Raw genomic sequence first — 22,355 nt, 5'->3', positions numbered from 1 at the left:
TGGATTTTTACCCCTGCCCCATCAACTCCTGGCCAACTGGTACCTTTTATCTTCAAAGATATCAAGCAGTGATGACTGTCACCTTTGCCCCAACCTATGCCAACCATTTTATGGGGTTGGAAAGAATAACCTTTTTAGACCTAGAAATAGGATATTTTGTACATCACATACAGCATTAGGGATTTGAGATGGTGATTGACAATCCCTTTTGGCTTTTATGGAACATTGCACGTAAGGTATAAGGTTTACATATAAGGCACATACAATATTGTGCATGATGGGAACTACATACAACTATACATCATATTAAAAGGCAATCGCCATGTTGTGTAATGTAATGCTTTTTCATGGCAACCTAAAACTGAGGATGTGGCATGAGACCACAAAATGCATCGTTTTTTCACTGTGTGCGACATACTCCATATGTGAATTTGCATAAAGATGGCACCACACTGGGAGGTGATTCACTCCTATTGAGTCTGCAGGACGGTGGGTTCAGCATCAGGCATTATTAAAAGACGCCACCGATGAGTGGATGATCAGGGGCGTGCTCCCACTGGAACTTTCCAGCATGTATTTAAAACTGTTTGCTTTTTGTACAATTAAGTTATACAATTCAACAGCCAGTTTGGGTCTGCATTCGAAATAGTAAATATTACATTGTAGGTACACTTTGGTAAACATTTGTACAGCATGTACCCTGCAAGGTTGTTTTGCCATTACATAAGCTTGAGGCCAGTGAAGAAATATGTTACAGTTCAATATTGGATAATCTTCATCAGGTGAAATGATAATATTCATCAAGCTAAAGCAGGAGTAAACCTAACTGTTTTGTTTTTGACACATGATAACTGTATATTGGGCACAATAAAAGACGATGAATAGCTAAATGAATACAGCAAAGGATGGATGTGGAACCCGCACAAGGCAGAAAAATGTTGGCGGAACTGTAGTCCTGTAATTGCTGCAGGTATCATGTTCACTGTATTTGTGTCTTCAAATTTGTTGAAGTTGTAGTCTTTATCAATAAATCTTCTGTGTACACGTGTTACCTCTGCGTAGATCTCTTCACTACAGGGAATCAGACTTACTCTCAAGACCTGCTGCTCATCTCATCGTTTATCACTGTCTGGTGAACATGAGGGAATTGCAAAGCAAAGCTGTTTGGATGTGTAGTGACTTTCTTAGTTGGGCGAGATTTCTCTTTGCTTATAGCACCATTTTTTAGAGACCTTAGAAAATGCTTAATGTTTTGTATTCTGTACCCAACCTCACTAATACACTTGTGGATGAATGGAAGCAAATTTCACCAAATCTAGTGGAAATCCTTCCTGTAAGAGTAACAGCTATTTAAGCAGGAAAGAGAGGACACAATCATGTTAATACCTTTGCCTTGAAATAAGATGTTGGATAACAGGTATGAACAATTAGTGTAGAATGTTGCCAAGCTGTATTTGTCCTTAATTAAGTAACGGACAGCTTAAAGGGATTCTGTCATTGGAAAACATGGGGGTTTTTTTCTACAAAATGCATCAGTTAATAGGACTATGAAGATTTTCATTCATCCAGGTCATGGTATATCTAGTATAGGTCAATCTAAAAACAACTGGACCTGCTGAGTAATCAATGGAGACATTTCACTACTCATCCGAGCAGCTTCTTCAGTACAACTGAATGGTGTGGGAAATTCTCGGGGGGTTTATATGCTGAGAACTTCCCACACCAGTCAGTTGAACTGAAGAAGCTGCTCGGATGAGTAGTGAAACGTCTTCATTGATTATTCAGCAAGTCCAGTTGTTTTAGATTTACCTATACTAAATATACCATGACCTGGATGAATGAAAATCTTCATAGTCCTATTAACTGATGCAGTTTGTAGAAAAAAAACCATGTTTTCCAAGTTTTAGATTTACCTATACTAGATATCAGTTAATAGGGCAACTCCAGCAGAGAACTGCATTGAAATTCATTTTTCAAAAGTGTTTTAAATTTAATTTTGAAATCTGACATGGGGCTAGACATGTTGTTGGTTTTCCTCACCCATGTGACGTGTGATAACACCCCTCCCTTTTACCCCCAGAAGCTCCCTGACACCTGCACTGCTAAAAATGCTCCCTTGCCCCACCTAATGGTAGATATTAGAATAGCAGTCAATAGTAAAAATCCAAGTCCAGCAACTCCCCCAGTTACATTGAGTAGGAGAAACAATAGCTTCTGACTGGGTACAATAACCTGGAATGGCTGCTTACACACCAATATTATACCTAAAAATACATTAATTGGTTCAAGAATAAAATATTAAATGGTGGAATGAATTACTTGCAATGTACACAGTGTCATTTAGTAATAAAATGCCATAAACATCATTACAGACTCCCTTTGAACAAACACAACAGGACATCAATGTTTTAACGTGTTTCCTTTGAGTCTTTCTTTTGTAATTCATACAGTTGGCTACAGGGAGTTGGTTAAGAAAAGCAGCATTACAAGGGCATTTGACTCCTGTTTATGACTCCATGTTCATTACTAATATCATTTTATTCTAGCTTGTCTGTTCTTTTCAAATGGCCCATGTTTATATTCTATGTCCATGTTTTATGTTCCTACAGCCAATAGGAACATCTCTCATGGCTAATCAGCAATATATTTATAGGAAATGTCTTTATGTTCTGTAAGCAAACACTGTTTTTAACTATTGCAGTGTAACAGAACACTCTACCTAAATGTATAATACAAATGTACATGTGTCCATATTTCCTAATAATTCAGTTTCTAAGATTTAAGGCATTTAGTTATTTATTCATTATATGTAAATCAGTTATGTATGTAGTGTAACAGCCCCAGTGGAGTATATGGGCCCTACCACATTCACACCAGGGTAAATTTCATCAGATACCAATTATTCCTCGTGTTTGAGCTGAATGTCCCAGACTATGCTAATTATGTATTTTACTTAGTAGGACCCCCCACACACACACACACCCAGCTTGGCCTAACACTATTGGCTATTGGCCTTAGGCACTGAGGAGTGGAGATATGTGCCTACCTGGACCCATACATCCATTACACGATGTGCAATCAGCTTGTTTCTACTGAATTCACTGTTAAAGGTTCATTATATTTTGATTCCCACCACAATGTATGAAGCACACAAAGCACAGAAATTGCAGGAATGTATTTATACTATAGAATAGCTTTACAACATATCCTTCCACCCTGCAGACAATTATTTTATGAACAAAATATTCCATATTTAAGCTAAAGCTTTAAGGTTTGCATTTGGGGGGACAATATGCCCTACCCAAACCATGAAAAATATCCCCACACCATTTCCAGTTCCTACTACCCCAAATTTTACAGTTGTCTGGAAGTGTTTTCATAGCATCTCTGAAATGCAGACATTTCTGTTAGACTTCCAGATGGTGAAATGCCATTTACTATTCCACAGGAGGTTTCTATTGATCTTGTGTCCCAGAGCAGTGAACTTTATGCCATTACAACTCATGGTTGGCATGGCCAATGGTGCAAGTGATTGCTCCTAAATGTTTCTACTTACTCACCTAAATGTAAATATTCTTATTATACTCAAGACTGGGGCCACACCACAGCCACAGCTTACAAGCTGTTGGTCCTTTGATTATATAATGAATGTTTTGTAAGACTTTGCAGTAAAGTACATTTGGTGTTCACTAGGCTTCACATTTATAAATGTTTATCAGAAAATATCAAAGGTATAATAAGCACATTATAGTTTGTAGGAATATAGCTGGTAATATAGAGGCTTTGTATCATATCCTTCCATCCTACAGGCTATTTGTCTATGAATAATATATTTCCCAACTTTTCCTATTAATATACTAACCCCACTATTACTATTAATAATTCCTAGGGAAATTGAGGTTTGGGCATGTTTACATTTTTAAAACAACCATTGGGCTTCAGCAAGTTTGAAAAGATGACTTTTTATGATTTAAAAATGAATTAATTCTACAATAAACTGAAGCAGAGATAATAACGTTCAAGATATCTAACATTTTAAGGTCACTATGTGCAAGACTGAAGAGGAGATTGCAACTGAAGTTCTGTTGGCAGTGGAAAAATAATAAGTTAAAGCATTAATCAGCATATGCCGCACAGCATGAATCCTGGGAAGGAATCCAGGTCTCACTTTTGACTTTCCTGAATACCCTATAGGCTATAATGGCTCCAGAGAAAAGCCGCTTAACCTCAGTCATCCTGCACTGGCAGGTAGAGTTATTTATAAAATATTATAATATAAATATTATGAATTTTGTATTAAAGTGGACCTGACACCCAGGCACAAAAGGCTATATAATAAAAGTCCTTTTCAAATTAAACATGAAATCCAATTTCTATTTTTTATTAAAGCATTCATAGCTGTTGTAAACTCATTTAAAAATCTCAGCTGTCAATCAAATATTGTCTGCCCCGCCTCTGCTTCAATTACTTTCACTTTCAATTCAGCACAGTCACTGCTCTCCCCACATTCCCCCCAATCTCTTCACCATTTAATTGTGTAACCAGGACATGGGGATGGACATCAGCTCCCCCATTCTGGTGCACAAACAAGATTCTGAGATGATACAAGACTTGTCTTAATAACAGTGTCCCACAAAATGGCTCCGTCCTGTTTGTTATAATGATGAATTCCCAGACTGATGGAAACAAGATTCAATAATTTATACAGTGTAATTAAAGTTCATTTTGCTTGACTAATGTGATAAAATAGGATTATGAATAATTGTTTTTTGGGTGACTGGTCCCCATTAAGGCATAGAGGTGGGGCAGTCAATTACTTTCACTTTCCATTCAGCACTTCCTACATGTCACTGCTCTCCCCACATTCCCCCTCCCTCCTAACGCTCTATAATTGTGTAGGCCACTGTCTATGGGCATTAGGCCCCCCATTCTGGTGCATACACAAGATTTTGGGGTGCTACACAACTTGTTCTACAAAACAGTAGCCACAAAAATGGCCACTGCCTGTGTCCTGCGATTGTGTAATTCCTAAGGAAAATGGAAATAACAGTTGTATTGTAAGTCAATTTAATTTTAATTTTTCTAACATGATAGAAAATAATTAGGAATTAATTCCGAGGGTAACCGGTCCCTTTTAACACTTAAATGCTGCCAAAGAATGCTGTTCTTTCAAGTTACTAGCTCTCATTATGTGACGTGATTTGAGAGAATGCAACTTGTGTTACTCCCAAGATGCTCTGATCAATTTTGAGCAATGTGCTATTGTTTTGCTGGCATGCAATTTGCAATTTAACAACATAACAGGGTCCTGTCAATGGGCTAATGCGCAACAAGCCACTTATTGTGAATGAGGAAAAAATAAAGGTGGCACAATGTGGCTTGTCCTGGGAGCCATGCTCACCGTGTACAATCTATGCACCAGGTTTAGCAATAAAGTTTACATTGATCACTATTGTATATTTTGTTTGCAGGGTCGATGGGTTGCCTAAGGCAGACACGTTAATGTGATCAAGTTACTAAACAAACTAAATACAGTCATAACTTTCTTGCCAAATAGTTACTATGGTGCAACCATGCAATTGCCTTACACACGACAACCTCGTAGCTCAGGGTATGTCTGTGAGGCTAGTAAAATAAAGCCAAAGAAATTGATGGTTAATGTAGATCATATATTGTCTCTGTAAAGAGTAACATTGAGAAATACTAGTAAATGACGTACTTAGCTGGGAGAGAATTTGGAATGACAGCACATTGTGTGTAGAGGATGGGACATAACTGAGGATATTGTTGTTGTGTTAGGGTTAAAGCAACATGGATGTTATCAGTTGCTCAGTTTCCTGACCAGATGTATAGTGAGGAAGTGTAACAGAATGTGTGTGTGTGTGTGTGTGTGTGTGTGTGTACATTGCGTGTGTGTGTGTCGGGGTTGCATTCACTGCAGAAAACTTGTAGGGAGGAGCAGTGTTTTGTCAAAACTGCAAGACTGAGGTAGGGAAAACATTGTTCCATGGTGGTGTCATAATGCAGTATAGGTACAGTACTTTTGTTAAGTCATTATTTGAGCATCTGTTTGCTTTGTAGCTCTGTGTCTTGTTGTGTTATGTTTAGTATGATGTCTTTCTTGCTGCTGTTATATAATAAATGATGATAATTAAGGAAAGAATAACGCTGGGTCGATTACAGACAAAGGTGTTAGTGCTGCAAGTCATGTAAATGCCGTAAGTACTTTAACGGCCCTAAAATGATGGGACACATTTATCAGAGTGAAAACAGAACTTGCTACAATTGACTAGAGAGGAACTCTTTTCTCTAGTAACCCACTGATAAATATGTCTGCAAAAATTCTACATGTACTTAAACATCCCGTGTAGGTCAATAAAGAACTGGGATATTTTATTTATTATTACTGAACAATAATGGTGAGTTGTGTTTCCACCATTTAAAAAATATGCCGCTATAGATAGATGGAAATAGGAGGAAAATACATATAAAATATGTAATGATGTCATGTACTTTGCTTTACGGTCCAGATTCATTTGGAAGATAGTTTATTATAATGTAATTAAACATTGTTAGCTTAGCCTTTATATACATTCTTTTTTTATGCTCGTAGTTGAATTGCGAATGCTTTGTACATGTACTGCAGCTTGCGTTATGTATGAGCCACTAGCACAAATACCATTTTACTCAAATTTATACACTTATTTCTTTATTTCTAGTTGAGAATAATCAAAAAGTACTTCACGTATACTTTATAATCATACTGAAGAAATAATTAAGCATTCCAAGAAGATTGTTTTAATGTTTTTGAAAAAAGCTTATCCAGACTTGCCAGTCTTCGTGCAGCCTCCTCTGCCAACACACAGCCATTCATGTAATATAAGAGTCATGTAATATAAGAGTCATGTAATATAAGAGTCATGTAATATAAGGGACACTTCACAAAGAGTCATGTGATTCTGGCTCTTAATTAGCATTATACATATTCCTGTTTCATTTGCTTCTGGTGTGGCAATGTCATTAAGAGACAGACTTTTCAGCATCTTTTCATGGGGAGGAATTGTTAATGGTTAAGTCATAGATCATCTGAAATGCCCATGAGGCTTAATCTATATTGGTGATACAATACAACCTCTAAGAGGTCACACTCCACAACATCACACTGCTATTAGGACGGCTCGTTATTAAACTGCCTGTATTGTACCATTTACACAGACACGGCACACTTTTGCTCAATAACATTTAGTGATACAAAAATATCCAAAAAGCACAGAGGGAAGGCCACCCACCATAAAGTCCATTTTAAGGCAATAATTCTAATTGTTAAAATCGATTTCCTTTTACTTTAGGGTAATTAAGCTGCATGAATCTTTACTGGTGCAAAACAATCATGTTGGGGTTCTATGATGTTTAAATGTTTTTAACTCAGACTTGAGGTACGGTGATCCAAAATCCCAGGCATTCTGGATAAGAGATCCCATACTGTACCTGTAATTGATTCCATACCAGTGCCCTGCAAAAATGGCTGTAGTCCCTTATTATGAAGCATTTTGGATATATACACGCTTCATTCACTAGGATTATGATCTATTTAGACTTATTTTGCCTACTGTACACTTTATAGGATATTATAAAATATGTTTGGAACAATATTGTACTTATTATTCTGCTTTTTATAATATATTATTCCATAGTCCAACATGCCTGGAAACCAACCCATGTTTATTCCGGTTTGCATGCTGCTGCTTGCCAATCACTGCCAGTCTGCCACTGGGACTGGTATTGCATGGCCAAACATGGCGGCCTAGTATGGTGGCATGGAGTATTATGCTCTAGGCTTAAAGGAGAACCCTCCAATGTTTTTTTTCCTTTCTTAGTCCATTGCCCCCTCCCCAACTGTGTAAACCACAATGTATGAAACTCAGTATTTGTAACCATGCCTTATGCCCAAGTGTAGAGCTGTGCATTAAAGCTGGAGGTTTTCATATTTTGCAACATCACTTCTGGTCCCAGGCCATTAGTGTTGATCTTTAAGCAGGACCTTGTGTTTCCAGTGTGCATTTTACTGGTTGTTAATCAGAGTCATCAAGTCTGCAATTGTAAGTGATGCAGCCAAATACAGCTGTTGAGTTGCATTTCAGTTCCCCTTTAAGAACACCATTTGGCACATTTATACTTTCTTTGTCCGCTGAAAAGTTATTTGTTTATATATAACCTAATCAGTTATTATTATTGTGCTTATAGAGTCATAGAGCTACATTTCCATTTAAGGGTAGAATTTTATATTGACACACTTCCTGATTGCAGCTTTTTGCACCTGTTGCTGTAATCTGAGGACATTATGACTGTTTCACTTGAAGGCTTGAAACACAAGCTTGAAATGCTATTCTGTATATTTATCAGTATTAGTGTTGGTACCAATGGGAGCAGTGTTGTGAGTTTCCCTATATTATATTTAATTCCTCAAATGGAGCTCAAATGTGTATATTTGAATTCTGCGCATGCCGAGTTATTGTCCCAGTCTAGTGTCTTGGCCCACTGAGTCACTTAGGTCTACACAAACAAAGTGCTGTGAACAGATCGCTCCTCTGTAAAAGCAAAAAAAAAGAACCAAATCTTGGCCCTCGGGATTAGTCAGCAAATATTTCATTCAAAGTTCTTCATGAGTACAGTTCAGAATATTTTTGGAAACTGTTTGTTCAAGATTTGTGTGCAATCCAGCAAAGATTTTTTTGTTTAGGATTCATAATGGAAAATATATTATTACTGTTTAGTTGTGAAGTTGTTCTGCTTAGATTGGCAAGAAAATAAGAGTCATCTGACTTTGGTCTGGTCCGTTTTAAAGGGATACTGTCATGGGAAAACATGTTTTTTTCAAAACGCATCAGTTAATAGTGCTGCTCCAGCAGAATTCTGCACTGAAATCCATTTCTCAAAAGAGCAAACAGATTTTTTATATTCAATTTTGAAATCTGACATGGGGCTAGACATATTGTCAATTTCCCAGCTGCCCCTGGTCATGTGACTTATGCCTGCACTTTAGGAGAGAAATGCTTTCTGGCAGGCTGCTGTTTTTCCTTCTCAATGTAACTGAATGTGTCTCAGTGGGACCTGGATTTTACTATTGAGTGCTGTTCTTAGATCTACCAGGCAACTGTTATCTTGTGTTAGGGAGCTGTTATCTGGTTACCTTCCCATTGTTCTTTTGTTTGGCTGTTGGGGGGGGGGAGGGGGTGAAATCACTCCAACTTGCAGTACAGCAGTAAAGAGTGATTGAAGTTTATCAGAGCACAAGTCACATGACTGGGGGCAGCTGGGAAATTGACAATATGTCTAGCCCCATGTCAGAATTCAAAATTAAATATAAAAAAATCTGTTTGCTCTTTTGAGAAATGGATTTCAGTGCAGAATTCTGCTGGAGCAGCACTATTAACTGATTCATTTTGAAAAAATGTTTTTTTCCCATGACAGTATCCCTTTAAGCAGAGAAATATCACAACACCTTTCTTTTATCAGGGAATAATGATTTTGCAAACTGTAGCCAGTCAGCTAAAATGTTGGTTCTAAATCATTACATCAGCGGTTTAAAAAGGCCAATTTCTTGAAAACTATAAAATTAAAAAAAGCGTGTCAATTTAAGTGCAATTTCTTAGAAGAGTCCATGGAGGGTTTACATTTCCTTTAAAATAAAACTGCTCATTGGTTATTAATGGTCTGGAGCAAATCTTTACTGTGTTATTCTCTAATACTAAAACCATAAGGGTTTGTTGTCTAGTGGTGGAGGTGTAAGTGATGGTCACTAAAATCGGCAAAATTGATACATGGAGCATATGGGCCTGTAGTAGCAGCAGGTGCAAACTGCTCCATCAGCCAAATTAAAATCACATCATCACAAGGGGCCTGTACTTAATTGTTGCCTCTTTAGGTGCCAGAAGTGCTGACTTGCATGTCCTGAATGATGAGCCAGGAGATACTCTCATCCTTCCTAATGCTCTACCAGACACTGCTGGCTGTGCTGCATATATTTTATATAATATATTTATATATATAAATTGGCTGCATAAAACAGGGAATTGTAAACAGATAAACTTTTTGAAGTCTATAATGTGTTATGCATAAATCTTTCCCTGTGATCAAAACGGAGCCCTATAATCTCTTTTGATTTGTTAGGAATATTTTCAGGTACAGTTTACAGTCGGAGCAGAGAAACCGAATAAAATATAAGATATTTTCCTTTCTGGAGTGGCTGGTGAAATTGTATAACAAGTGCCTGAGAAAACAAGCTCAGGGGGAAGAAATGGTCACATGCTCATCAGAGCTGAAGAAGCAAAATGTTCAGGATAGAGAGACATTCTGTCTGTGTCAGTGGAAGTGGTTGTGAAATCATTGGTCTCTTTCTATGCTGATTTGTGTGACTTTATGAATGTGTATCGGGGGAATATTTGGAAATGTGGTGGTGCTGATGCCTGTGTAATTATGGGAATGTGAGTATGTAAGCAAGACTGTGTATACAACTGTGTTGAGCTGAGTGTTATGGTTGGTGTGAATGTTGGTCTGTAATTATACTGTTAATTGTAGGTTTATAGATGTTTATCTGTGCAAGCAAAGTGATGCCTTCTGGAATCACAAGGTATTTACTTGTCTCATGCCATACACACAGCACTGCCTACATACCAAAGATGACAGTTTTGATTCTCCAATAAGGCATCATGGGCAGAGACATACAAATCATTCCTTTGTGTCTCTTTGGCCAACTCTGCATCCAGAACTGCTGGTTTATAGCACAGATACAGCCTAATGGTTCAGAGCCATATATCCAAACTTGCAGACAACCTGTTTCAATTTTGTTAGATCTCATCAGTGCAACATATTGGAACATAGCTTTTGTGCAACTATCTCCCCGAACTGCCTCTGCGTTTCTCCCCATAGGCTAGAATGAAAAGTCGCCTGTGCTAATGCACACGCGGCGATGTGTTTTCAACAGTCACCCAAATTTGCCTCAGGCGACTATAGAAAACACATCGCCGCGGGTGCGTTAGCACAGGCGACTTTTCATTCTATCCTATGGGGAAACCCGCTGAGGCAGTTTGGGTAGATAGTCATGCAATAGACAAGGTGATTAGTCACCAGGCATCAAAAGCTCCTCATGTGGCCTTACCCTAAGAGGTAGGACTTGGAGAGTAGCAAAATAAGGAACTAAATCTGGTTATGGTGAGAAGGGCTGAAAGGAGCCAAAAAGCCCTTAGCAAGTAATTCTATGCAAAGTGATGGAATCACAAGGTATTTACTTGTCTCATGCCATACACACAGCACTGCCTACATACCAAAGATGAAAGTTTTGATTCTCCAATAAGGCATCATGGGGAGAGACATGCAAATCACTCCTTTCAGCCCTTCTCACCATAACCAGATTTGGTTCCTTATTTTGCTACTCTCCAAGTCCTACCTCTCAAAAGCCATATTCCAATATCTTGCACTGATGGGATCTAACAAGATTGAAGCCGGCTGTCTGCAAGTTTGGATATATGGCTCTGAACCATTAGACTGTATCTGTGCTATGAACAAGAGGTTCTGGATGCAAAGTTGATCAAAGAGACACAAAGGAATGATTTGCATATCTCCGCCCATGATGCCTTATGGGAGAATCAAAACTTTCATCTTTGGTATGTAGGCAGTGCTGTGTGTATGGCATGAGACAAGTAAATACATTTTGATTCCAGAAGGCATCACTTTGCAGATAATTACTTGCTAAGGGCTTTTTGGCTCCTTTCAGCCCTTCTCACCATAACAGATTTGGTTCCTTATTTTGCTACTCTCCAAGTCCTACCTCTTACAAGCCATGTTCCAATATCTTGCACTGATGGGATCTAACAAGATTGAAACAGGCTGTCTGCAAGTTTGGATTCCTTTGTGTCCCTTTGGCCAACTATGCATCCAGAACCTCTTGTTTATAGCACAGATAAAACCCAACAGTTCAGAGCCATATATCCAAACTTGCAAACAGCCTGCTTCAATCTTGTTAGATCTCATCAGTGCAAGATATTGGAACATGGCTTTTGAGAGGTAGGACTTGGAGATTAGCAAAATAAGGAACCAAATCTGGTTATGGTGAGAAGGGCTGAAAGGAGTGATTTGCATGTCTCCGCCCATGATGCCTTATGGGAGAATCAAAAATTTCATCTTTGGTATGTAGGCAGTGCTGTGTGTATGGCATGAGGCAAGTAAATACGTTCTGATTCCAGAAGGCATCACTTTGCAGATAATTACTAGCTAAGGGCTTTTTTTCTCCTTTCAGCCCTTCTCACCATAACCAGATTTGGTTCCTTATCTGTGCAAGCAGAAACAGATCAGGGGTTGCATTCAATGGGCAGCTGCCTGAAATGTAGGAATTCTGCTCTGAAGGGCCAAAGATAAGAATTTATCAACTAATGTATCATTTTAAAAGAGTTTAAAGAGAGGGAAACCTACTAAGCTCCTTTAGAAACAAATAACAAGGTGATAAATTAATCTTGAACTTCAATAAAAGAAATGGGCACAGATAGATAACAGAAAATTTTTCTATCCTAGGCGTCAACCTGAAAAGAGACCCATGTGTTGCTCTTCTAGGATCGGTCCCTGAAGGGGTATCTAGGACCCAAGGTTGCTTGTTAAATAACACCCTATTGGCATCCAAACACCCAAAACTAGATTGGATTTTCACTAAGGAAAAGTGAACTAGCATTCATCTGGATAAGTATCATACCTTTTGCTTAACTTGGCAGCCGTGGATAGATTATAGATACCATGGTTATCTACTTAATCACCTCCTATCCTTATAGTAGTTCACTGATGCAATGGGAATAGTTCTGGGTAATTGGAGGATTGGATGGGTCCATGCTATTTTAGCCTTTCTATGCCCTGAGTGTAGGTCTAACATGTAATACTTTATGAAACATTTACTCATTTCCATATGGCTAGCAATGAGAGACCAATAGGCATTTGTTTTTGTTTTCTTTTTTTTTATTAATCTTTACATTCTGTTTACATCTTACGGTTATTGATTTTTTTCTTTTTATATAAAAACTGTGTCATGAGAATCCATGTCAATAAGAGATACTGTAACAGAGAAATATCTACGATTTGTAGATTATATTGGGTAAATTGTCTTTATTGTAATACTTTTTCTTAGCTGACACATTTATAAATCTATTGAGAAAGAAAAAAGCATTTACTTCTAGTGAATAACTGAAAACAGGTGAACGGAACAAAAGTGTTGGAAAGTAAACAACCCATTTAAAATATGGACTTCATCAGTTCCTTTGGCCCAGTAGTTTGAGTTGCAGTAGAACACTAACACTAGACATCAAACAGTTGACTAGTACTAGTTTCAAGGAAAGTCTGCTTGTAAAAGCCCATCAATACAGCATTACTAGCACTTGGATGAATTTATGTCAAGACCAAGTAAGCCTAAAGTCAGGAATGTGTGCCTTATACATGAGGTTTGGCCAGTACAGGGCAAAGCACTAAGTTGAGCAAGAGGCAGTTAGAACTAGATAGCTTTTTCTCCAACAACGATTGTTGGGTTATCCATTGGTACATTAGTATCACCAATACAGTGAAGACAGAAATTGTGGTAATAGAAGTTGCAGTAGTGTCACAGGAGTGCCTAAAGAGTGACATACAATGCAGATATGCTTGGGGTATTGATCCTTACTATACTGATTTATACAGTGCATACTGTGTGTCATTACATTGTGGTCTTCCTCTTCTATTAATAAATAGCTGTCATCAAAGCATATCAGTTATAGCTGTTAATTAGTGTACCATGTAACATAGTACACCATCCTTCACTTACATCTAAGGAGCCTTAACCAATGTATATTTATTGTCAGACCATAGGAATGTGAAGCTCCTAATTTAAGGATGTTTTAACAATTACCATAACGCATAAGGGGTAATTTACTGCTTGAAGGGCAGAGTGCACAATGCAGAAAAAAGGGCACTTAATCTGGCACAATGTACACAGTAGAGCCAGACCCTGTACACAAGGGTGCGCTTTTAATCCCACTTATTGCTCTTGCACTTCTGTCTCCAGGACTACTCTCTCATCTCCCGAATTGTACTGCTCAGCTTGATTGGTATTGACTCGGCCTGTCCCTTGATTATGCTCCTTGTTCCCTGTTCCTTGCTATACATTCTAAGCACTAATCAGTTTCTACTGTAGCATTAGAGAAGGTGTTTTGTTCTGTTTCATAGGAAAGAAGTGTGAAATGTCTATGGTCTTTAATTAAAATTCTAAAAAGCCTCAGCAGTGTTAAACCCGAATCGATAAATCTGAATTCCACTTTGTGCTTTTTATCAAGTAATGATACTTTAATATCTGAGGACATTTAGTTGAACATGAAGTTTAATATTTTTATTACTACTTTACTAAGTATTTATTGCATGTGTGGTGTGTTGCAAATGAGGATTATAACTCTTAAAATGTATTGTGTTCTTCAGTGTTACTAACTTTCTACTCACCCTTAATCTGATGGACCCTCTCAACTGAGTGTTATGTATTTATTGTGGGGATAAAGGGCATTTTTGCGATACCTGTCCCAAGAGGCCGGGAAATCAGCAGAATCTACACAGATTTGAGGAGTCCTGTTTGGGTCATGCTTTTTGTACTCCCCAACAATTATCTTCTCCGATACATTGGGGTGCAGGCTGTGAGCCTTTGTGTTTCAAAAAGCCCCACATAGTAGCTGCAACTTCAGTTGAAGGGTTACCTTCTTTTTACTAGTCATATGCCGATGTCTTCTCTAAAAGAGCTGCCGAAACCCTGCCTCCACACAAGACTTATGATTGTGCTATCAATTTAATTTAAAGTTCCTCTCCTCCTCAAGATCAAACATACCCTCACTCTCTTCCTAAGTCCCAGGCCATGGAGGAGTATATTAAGGAAAACCTGGAATGAGGGTTCATAAGGCCCTCCTTGTCTCCTGCAGGTGCTGGCTTCTTCTTTGTAGAGAAGAAAGATGGGGCTCTGGGGCCATGCATTGATTACAGCGGTCTGAACAAGGTCACAATTAAGAATCATTATCCCTTCCCTTGATCTCTGAAATCTGAAAGGGTTAGAGGTGCCACCATCTTTTCAAAACTGCTTCTGAGGGATGCATATAATTTAATTTGAATTGGGAAGGGGATAAAAGGAAGACAGGCTTTAACACTCGTGATCAGCATGAGGCCCTTCAGCCGATGTAATGCCCCAGCCATCCAAGATGTCTTCCGTGACCTTCTTGTAGTAGTATACTTGGACAATATTCTAGTCTATTCTTCTAGTCTAATTGATCATCAGGTCCATGTCCAGGAGGTGTATTCCAAACTTGAAAAACGTGTCTTTGAGGTCCCCTCCATACATTTTCTTGGCTACATTATCTCCCACAAGGGCTTAGAGATGGATTGGGCACAACCCTTTTCATTACAGTCTAGAAAAATAGAGAAAATATTAAAAAATGTGTTTGTAACAATATCAAAAGAGCTTAAGCAGTTCAAGGTGAAATTGTACTCTTGAGTGCTGAAAATCTCAGTACCCATAAATAAAGTTTATATTTCTAGTACAACTGACACTAGAGATATATTTCCAAATCAAGCCATTTGCATACTTAGCAACACCAAGCAGACCTAAAGTGATTTCTTCGATTCAGTAAAGCAGTAATATCCAAAATTCACAGCCAGTTGAACAAACAACCTGTTACTAAAGGCAGAATTAAAAGACATATGACAAGCCGCAGCCTTTATGAGAAAGTAGCTGTTTCCAAGTCAATTATTTACAACAAAGAAGAGTAAAAGGTTTTTGATGAGTCAGAAAATACTGACGTTCCCTGTTGAAGACTGGAAGAAAAACTATTTGTCTCAAAATATGAAGTTCCCTATTGTGGTTGGAGATCTTATTTAAGGAGATGACAAACATGAAACAAAAACAGCAAAGAATAAATCTCACAGGCAAACACGGTGTTGTATAGTGTAAAGGCAAGTGTGAGAATGTGTTACCTGTTCTGCGGTTAAATCATGTACATATTTATAAATATAAAGATAAATGTATATAACAGAAGCAGGCCATTCTCTGGGATGTACTGGAATGACACAGGGCTATAGATTCTGCAAGAATTTTAGAATCAATGGCAAACATATTTACTGTCATTAAATACAGTAAATAAATATTACCTGAATTTACTGAACTACAACTTAAAGGAATTCTGTCGTGGGATGTGTTTGTTTTCAAAATGTACCACAGAATCATGTGTTTTTTAAAGATGAAACAGATTTTTTTTTTATATTTAAGTTTGAAATCTAGCATGGGGCTAGACATATTGTTAGTTTCTCAGGTGCCTTTAGTCATGTGACTTTTGCTCTGATAAACTTCAATAACTCTTTAGTGCTGTACTGCACCCCCTCCCTCCCCCAAGCACCTGATCAAAAAAATAATGGAAAGGTAACAGGATAACAGCTCCCCGACACCTGCATTGCTAAAATGTTCCCATGCCCACCTAGTAGTAAATATGAGAAAAGCAGTAAAACACCCAAGCCCCACCACCACCACTCCTCCCCTTACATTGAGTAGAAGAAACAATAGGTTTTCTGAAAACAGTTCTATTGTGAAGTGCTGGCTCTTTCTGAAAGCAGAAGCTCAGGCACACCAATGTTACAACTAAAATGAAAAAAATGTGTTTGTTCAAGAATAACATTTTATATGGTTGATTGAATTATATGTACTGTAAACAGTGTAATTTAGAAATAAAAAGTACAACATAAAAAAACATGACAGAATTCCTTTAATATGGAATGTTTTATATAGGCATTTATACAGTATATTTATATAGTATATGTGTTAATGTATATAAAGCCGGCCTCTAACAGAAAACTGTCAATATCATACAGCACAATAGGGGATTGACAAACAGTTCTGTCTGGCTAATATTGGTTGCAAAATTACAAATACAATAGTTTTGTCTTGCAATTTTTATTATATTGTTTTGAATAGCTATATCACAGCTTCCTAAGTTATACATTCTATAAAATACATTTGGGTTACGTGAAACTCAGAAAAAGTAAATTTGGGTTATATAAGGCTGAGGAAGTGAGATTTCAAAACAGGAAGGAGGAAGGTGAGTATGTGAGAACACTGGCAGACTGCTGAGAAATATATTAGTCACATACAGGGAGGAGTAGGAGAGCACAACTTGTTTACCAGTTTCTAGCTCTTTCTATTCCTCTATAGTTAATTCATGTTTTAGGTACCACACAACTGCTTCTGGAGTGAATCTAATCCATCACATATTCTCTTTCTAGCTGAATTGATGTGCTGCTTTGCTTCTGAAAAAATTCAGCCAACTGGATCTTCAGAATAGCCAATGAGGAAATTAAGATGGATTCTTCTGATCTTGATAAGGGTCTCACCATTGATGACATAGTAGTGAAATGCATCCAAAGCTTTGGTAAGGCTTCTAAAGTTCTGATTTTTTTAAAAAATATTATTGACTTTGTTGTAACAAAAATGCAAAAGGGCTTGTGAGAGCACTTTAAAATTAATTACTGTTAAAGGAATGTACTGTATAATGGAAGTGTACCTGATCTGGCCAAATTTTCATCAAATACAAAAGACAAATCTTCTCTTCTTCGGGGCGACTAATCTCCCTGAACTGCCTCCCCGCTGGCTGAAATGTAAATTGCTGATGGGATGACACTCGGTGTGATTCGTTTTCCGTAGTCAACCAAACTTGCGTCACAAAGCATCCCGCCAGCGATTTACATTTTAGCCAGCGGGAAGGCAGGGGAGGCAGTTCGGAGAGATTAGTCAACCTGAAGAAGAGGAGATTTGTTGCCGGATGACTAATCTCCCTGAATCTGAGCGTGTCTCTGCCCTGACCCTTAACGAGGCACTCCTTATCTGGAAATATAACTTGGACTTTTTAAGCAATTCATTCTTACAGAAAAGGCAGCCAAATAACACCCAGAATAATGAACAGCGATTTGATAAAAGGTTAATAGACCAACTAATCAACAGGTAACGCTGACTGGTCAGCTGCTTGACCCAAAAAACACATTTGCTGTGGGTTACTAGATGTTTGCTTGCGAGACAGACATCCATAGCCTATTCATTTAACCACAAAATAACTATGTCATCCCAAAGATATGCCAAGATTTCAATATTTATATCTGAGCTGAACTTGACAGGAAAGCAAACTGAAACAAGTTAGTGGGAAGCATTGGCGTTCAGATAATTTGCAATATATATATATAAGTACAAGCTGTAAATTGAACCACTTTTTTTATAGATATTTCAAGGTCTCACTGTTCCCTCCTCTCTGTTCTTTCTAGATAAGGATGGAAAACTATCAGATCCAGAATTCGTCCAGATGTTTTTGATGATGCATCCCTGGTATATTCCATCTGGTGACCTTGCCAAGAAACTCTCTGCTCTATATCCTTTACATATTATATCAATCCTACTATTATTACTTATTAATAATAATGGACAAAATATTTCAAACTACTATAAAACGTATGGAAAATCGATACTAACACAGAAAGGTTATCTGGATATGTAGGGCGTTTTATTGGAGAGTAGTTTATAGTGTAAACCAGAACTATATATAAAAACATAATAAACATGTAGATTAGGGCGATGCTTTCTGCTCTTTATTAGATAACTGCATAGAATTGAATAGGTACAGGCTTCCTCTTTTGTATCTATTGCAGCAATCTTGCTCTAGCCAGTGAGCTTAAAGAAACAGTAATACCAACCAACAATAAATGTAACGGTTTTAAAGGAATGGCAATATAATATAGTGTTGCCCATCACTGGTAAAACTGGTGTGTTTGCTTCAGAAACAAACACAGGATACACAGTAGATAACAGATAAGTACTACTATAGTTTATATAAACAAGCTGCTGTGTAGCCATGGGGGCAGCCATTCAAGCACAGGATACACAGTAGATAACAGATAAGTACTACTATAGTTTATATAAACAAGCTGCTGTGTAGCCATGGGGGCAGCCATTCAAGCACAGGATACACAGTAGATAACAGATAAGTACTACTATAGTTTATAGAAACAAGCTGCTGTGTAGCCATGGGGGCAGCCATTCAAGCACAGGATACACAGTAGATAACAGATAAGTACTACTATAGTTTATAGAAACAAGCTGCTGTGTAGCCATGGGGGCAGCCATTCAAGCACAGGATACACAGTAGATAACAGATAAGTACTACTATAGTTTATAGAAACAAGCTGCTGTGTAGCCATGGGGGCAGCCATTCAAGCACAGGATACACAGTAGATAACAGATAAGTACTACTATAGTTTATATAAACAAGCTGATGTGTAGCCATGGGGGCAGCCATTCAAGCACAGGCAGCACAGTAGATAACAGATAAGTACTACTATAGTTTATATAAACAAGCTGCTGTGTAGCTATGGGGGCAACCTTTTTCTCCTTTTTCAGCTTTGGATGGCTGCCCCCATGTCTAGTTTGTAGCTTGTTTATATAATCTATAGTAGTTATTCTGAAGTGAACACACACATTTTACCAGTGCAGCAAAACAGTATATTGTTTTCATTAGCTTAAAACACTTTTACTTTTTGGTGTTACTGTTCCTTTAAGGGTGAAGCCACACAAAACTATTAGTAGCAGCTACATGTCATGGCTACAAATATAGCTCAGATTTTGTATGCTTTTTTATACTAAAAAAACACATATTTTTCGGGATTTTTGCATTTGGAGTTTAGTAATTAACCCCCCTAATACCAATTGACTTTACTGTATAAACTGATTGAACTTTGCATTGAAGTCGCTGCTACTAGTAGTAGCACTGTGTGTCTTCACTCTAACACTTTACACTTCCTTAACTACTTTTTACATCTGAATCTGGTGATAATGTGGAACGTGAGAGGATTTGTCAACTTGTCAGGTATCTGCTATATGATATTTGCTAACATACTACAGGTATGGGACCTGTTATCCAGAATGCTCGGGACCTGGGGTTTTCCGGATAACAGATCTTTCCATAATTTGGGTCTTCATTCTTTAAGTCTACTAGAAATCCATTTCAAAATCATGAAATTGGCAGGTTTTGCTTCCAATAAGGATTAATTATATCTTAGTTGGGATCAAGTACAAGCTACTGTTTTATTATTACACAGAAAAAGGAAATCATTTTTAAAAATTTGGATTATTTGGATAAAATGGAGTCTATAGGAGCCATTCCGTAATTCGGAGCTTTCTGGATATCGGGTTTCCGGATAAGGGATCCCATACATGTACTATGCTCATTTGTCTCTTCTTGTGCTGTCAGTAACAACCAACTATAGCCTGGTTATATTGTTTGCAGATTTTGGATTTCTGAATTTCCTGCAGAGTTTGATCTCAACCCAGAACTTGGGGAACAAATCCGAGACCTGAAGAGAGCCCTGGAGAACAAAGGAAACAGAAGAGAGAGTAACCTAATAGACATCGAGAGTGTGTATGTTGAAAGTGAAAAGTGAACGTTGGAGCTATTTTATTAACTTAAACATGGATGTGTGTTATTTAGTACAGTTTGCCAGCAAAATACTTTGACTTTCCATATATTTTGCTCTACTGTAAAATAAGCCACATCTAAATTATTATGGGGATTACATGGTATACTTACACCTTGTTTACCATCTCTTTAAGATCTGTAAATTCTTGCCCCCCCCCCCCCGTATTGAAAAATCTTAATGCATTTTACCCTCAATGTATATTTATGCACTATTTATTTTTTCCATGCAAGGTTTATTATTCTAGCTTGGTAGTTAAGATAAAACATAAGGAACAGATAATAGGAACACCTAGAGAAAATGAATGGCCATGACTGCGGAATGTACAGTATAATAAAACAAACAAGATCTTATTATGCCCTCACACTGAATCCAGCTAAGCCCATTGCATAAATTGCATCGTTAAATGCACCGCTTATTAAACTTCTCCAAAACGGGTGTTTTATCAACAAAAAAATAAAAACAATACATGTAAAAAAATACCCAATGACGGCAGTATGTGGCAACACATTATTATTAGTAGTATTATTATTATTAATAATAATATGTGCCTGCTTGTTGATTTATGGACACATGCATATTTCATTATTTCTCTCCAAGAACTACGTTCAAACCCATGATAGAGAGTTTTATACATAAACTGCCTGGAAGGCTTCCATGACAGGGCTCTTTATCATAACAGATATATAAACAGCTGTCAGCTAAAGGAAGTACTTTGTATATCTTATTCATTTCCATACAAAACAATAATTGTGGATTGTGGCATTTATTGCTGCTATTTTGTTACAGCCCATCCTATGGATGGAAGAGACAGGTGACTCAACGGGGCCCCAGTGGCGGCAGAGTTCGGAAGACGTCCTTGTTGTTTGACCACCTAGATCCAGCTGAACTAGCAGAACATTTAACACACCTGGAATTTCACTCATTCTCAAAGATCCTGGTAATGGAAAACGAAAGGGTTGTCTTTCATTTTACTGATTTACTGCCAGTAGAGATTGATGCAATGAAAGAATTACGTTCCATTAAAGACAGGACTATCTATAACAAGTCTGTAGGAGTCATTTACTGTGCATAGACCATTGGCAGAAAGTGGTCTCACTTCAGTTTTCATGTATATGTATGTATGTATGTATATTTTTATTTGTATAGCGCTCCTTGAGGGCAAAGCACTGTACAACAAAACAATAAATTAGTAGTAACAAACAAGGGGTCAGAATAAAAAGTAACAATAAGTGCATTATTAGAAATACAATTCACATAAATATAAAATATAATTACAATACAGATTAAGTGCTCAGTGTCAAGGAAACAAAAGGCTAGAGGACCCTACCCCGTAGAGCTTACAGTCTAAATGGGAGGGTAACATACAGACACAATTCAGAGGGGTATTAAGGTGCTGTGAGTTACAGTTTGTTACACTGTTATATAAGTGCCAGTTCAGCTGTTATCCAGGTGCTCCCAGAGGGAGTCTTTGAGTTTTGTTTTAAAAACATTGAAGGAGGATTCTCTCCTGAGAGATTCAGGAATGGCATTCCAAATATAAGGAGTCACAAGAGAGAAGGGTTTGATACGGGAAACAGCAGTAGTAGTGGGGGGTACAACCAAGCGGTTGCTCTGAGAGCATGTACAGAGAACTTCTGCCCAGGGTTTGGCTGCACTTTGCATCTCGTGCAAGATAGTTATAAAAATTCCACATGAGATTCAGAGCAAAGGGTAGTCAGGCACACGCCAGCCCTAAGCTCAGGCAGTACTGTATTCACGAGGTCTATGTTTTTTGCACTTACTGCCTTCATTATTGTAAATGTGCACTT

General features: G+C 37.8%; 1 protein-coding gene across 3 annotated transcripts in view; it reads left to right on the top strand.

The window, feature by feature from the left end:
- rasgrp2.S (RAS guanyl releasing protein 2 (calcium and DAG-regulated) S homeolog) overlaps nt 1-22,355 on the top strand; it is a 38,232-nt gene that overhangs the window by 2,969 nt on the left and 12,908 nt on the right. Inside the window, 6 exon segments of one of the 3 annotated variants that reach the window (NM_001086094.1) lie at nt 5,959-5,988; nt 17,314-17,459; nt 18,343-18,445; nt 19,887-19,937; nt 20,358-20,489; nt 21,334-21,484. In NM_001086094.1, coding sequence (NP_001079563.1) covers nt 17,390-17,459; nt 18,343-18,445; nt 19,887-19,937; nt 20,358-20,489; nt 21,334-21,484 — 507 coding nt within the window. In that variant the 5' untranslated portion in view covers nt 5,959-5,988; nt 17,314-17,389. 3 annotated transcript variants of the gene reach the window in all.

This window comes from Xenopus laevis, chromosome 4S (assembly GCF_017654675.1).
Source record: "Xenopus laevis strain J_2021 chromosome 4S, Xenopus_laevis_v10.1, whole genome shotgun sequence".
Taxonomy (NCBI): Eukaryota; Metazoa; Chordata; class Amphibia; order Anura; family Pipidae; genus Xenopus; species Xenopus laevis.
Note: the sequence above shows the minus strand (reverse complement) of the source record. Positions and strands in the feature narration are given on the sequence as shown.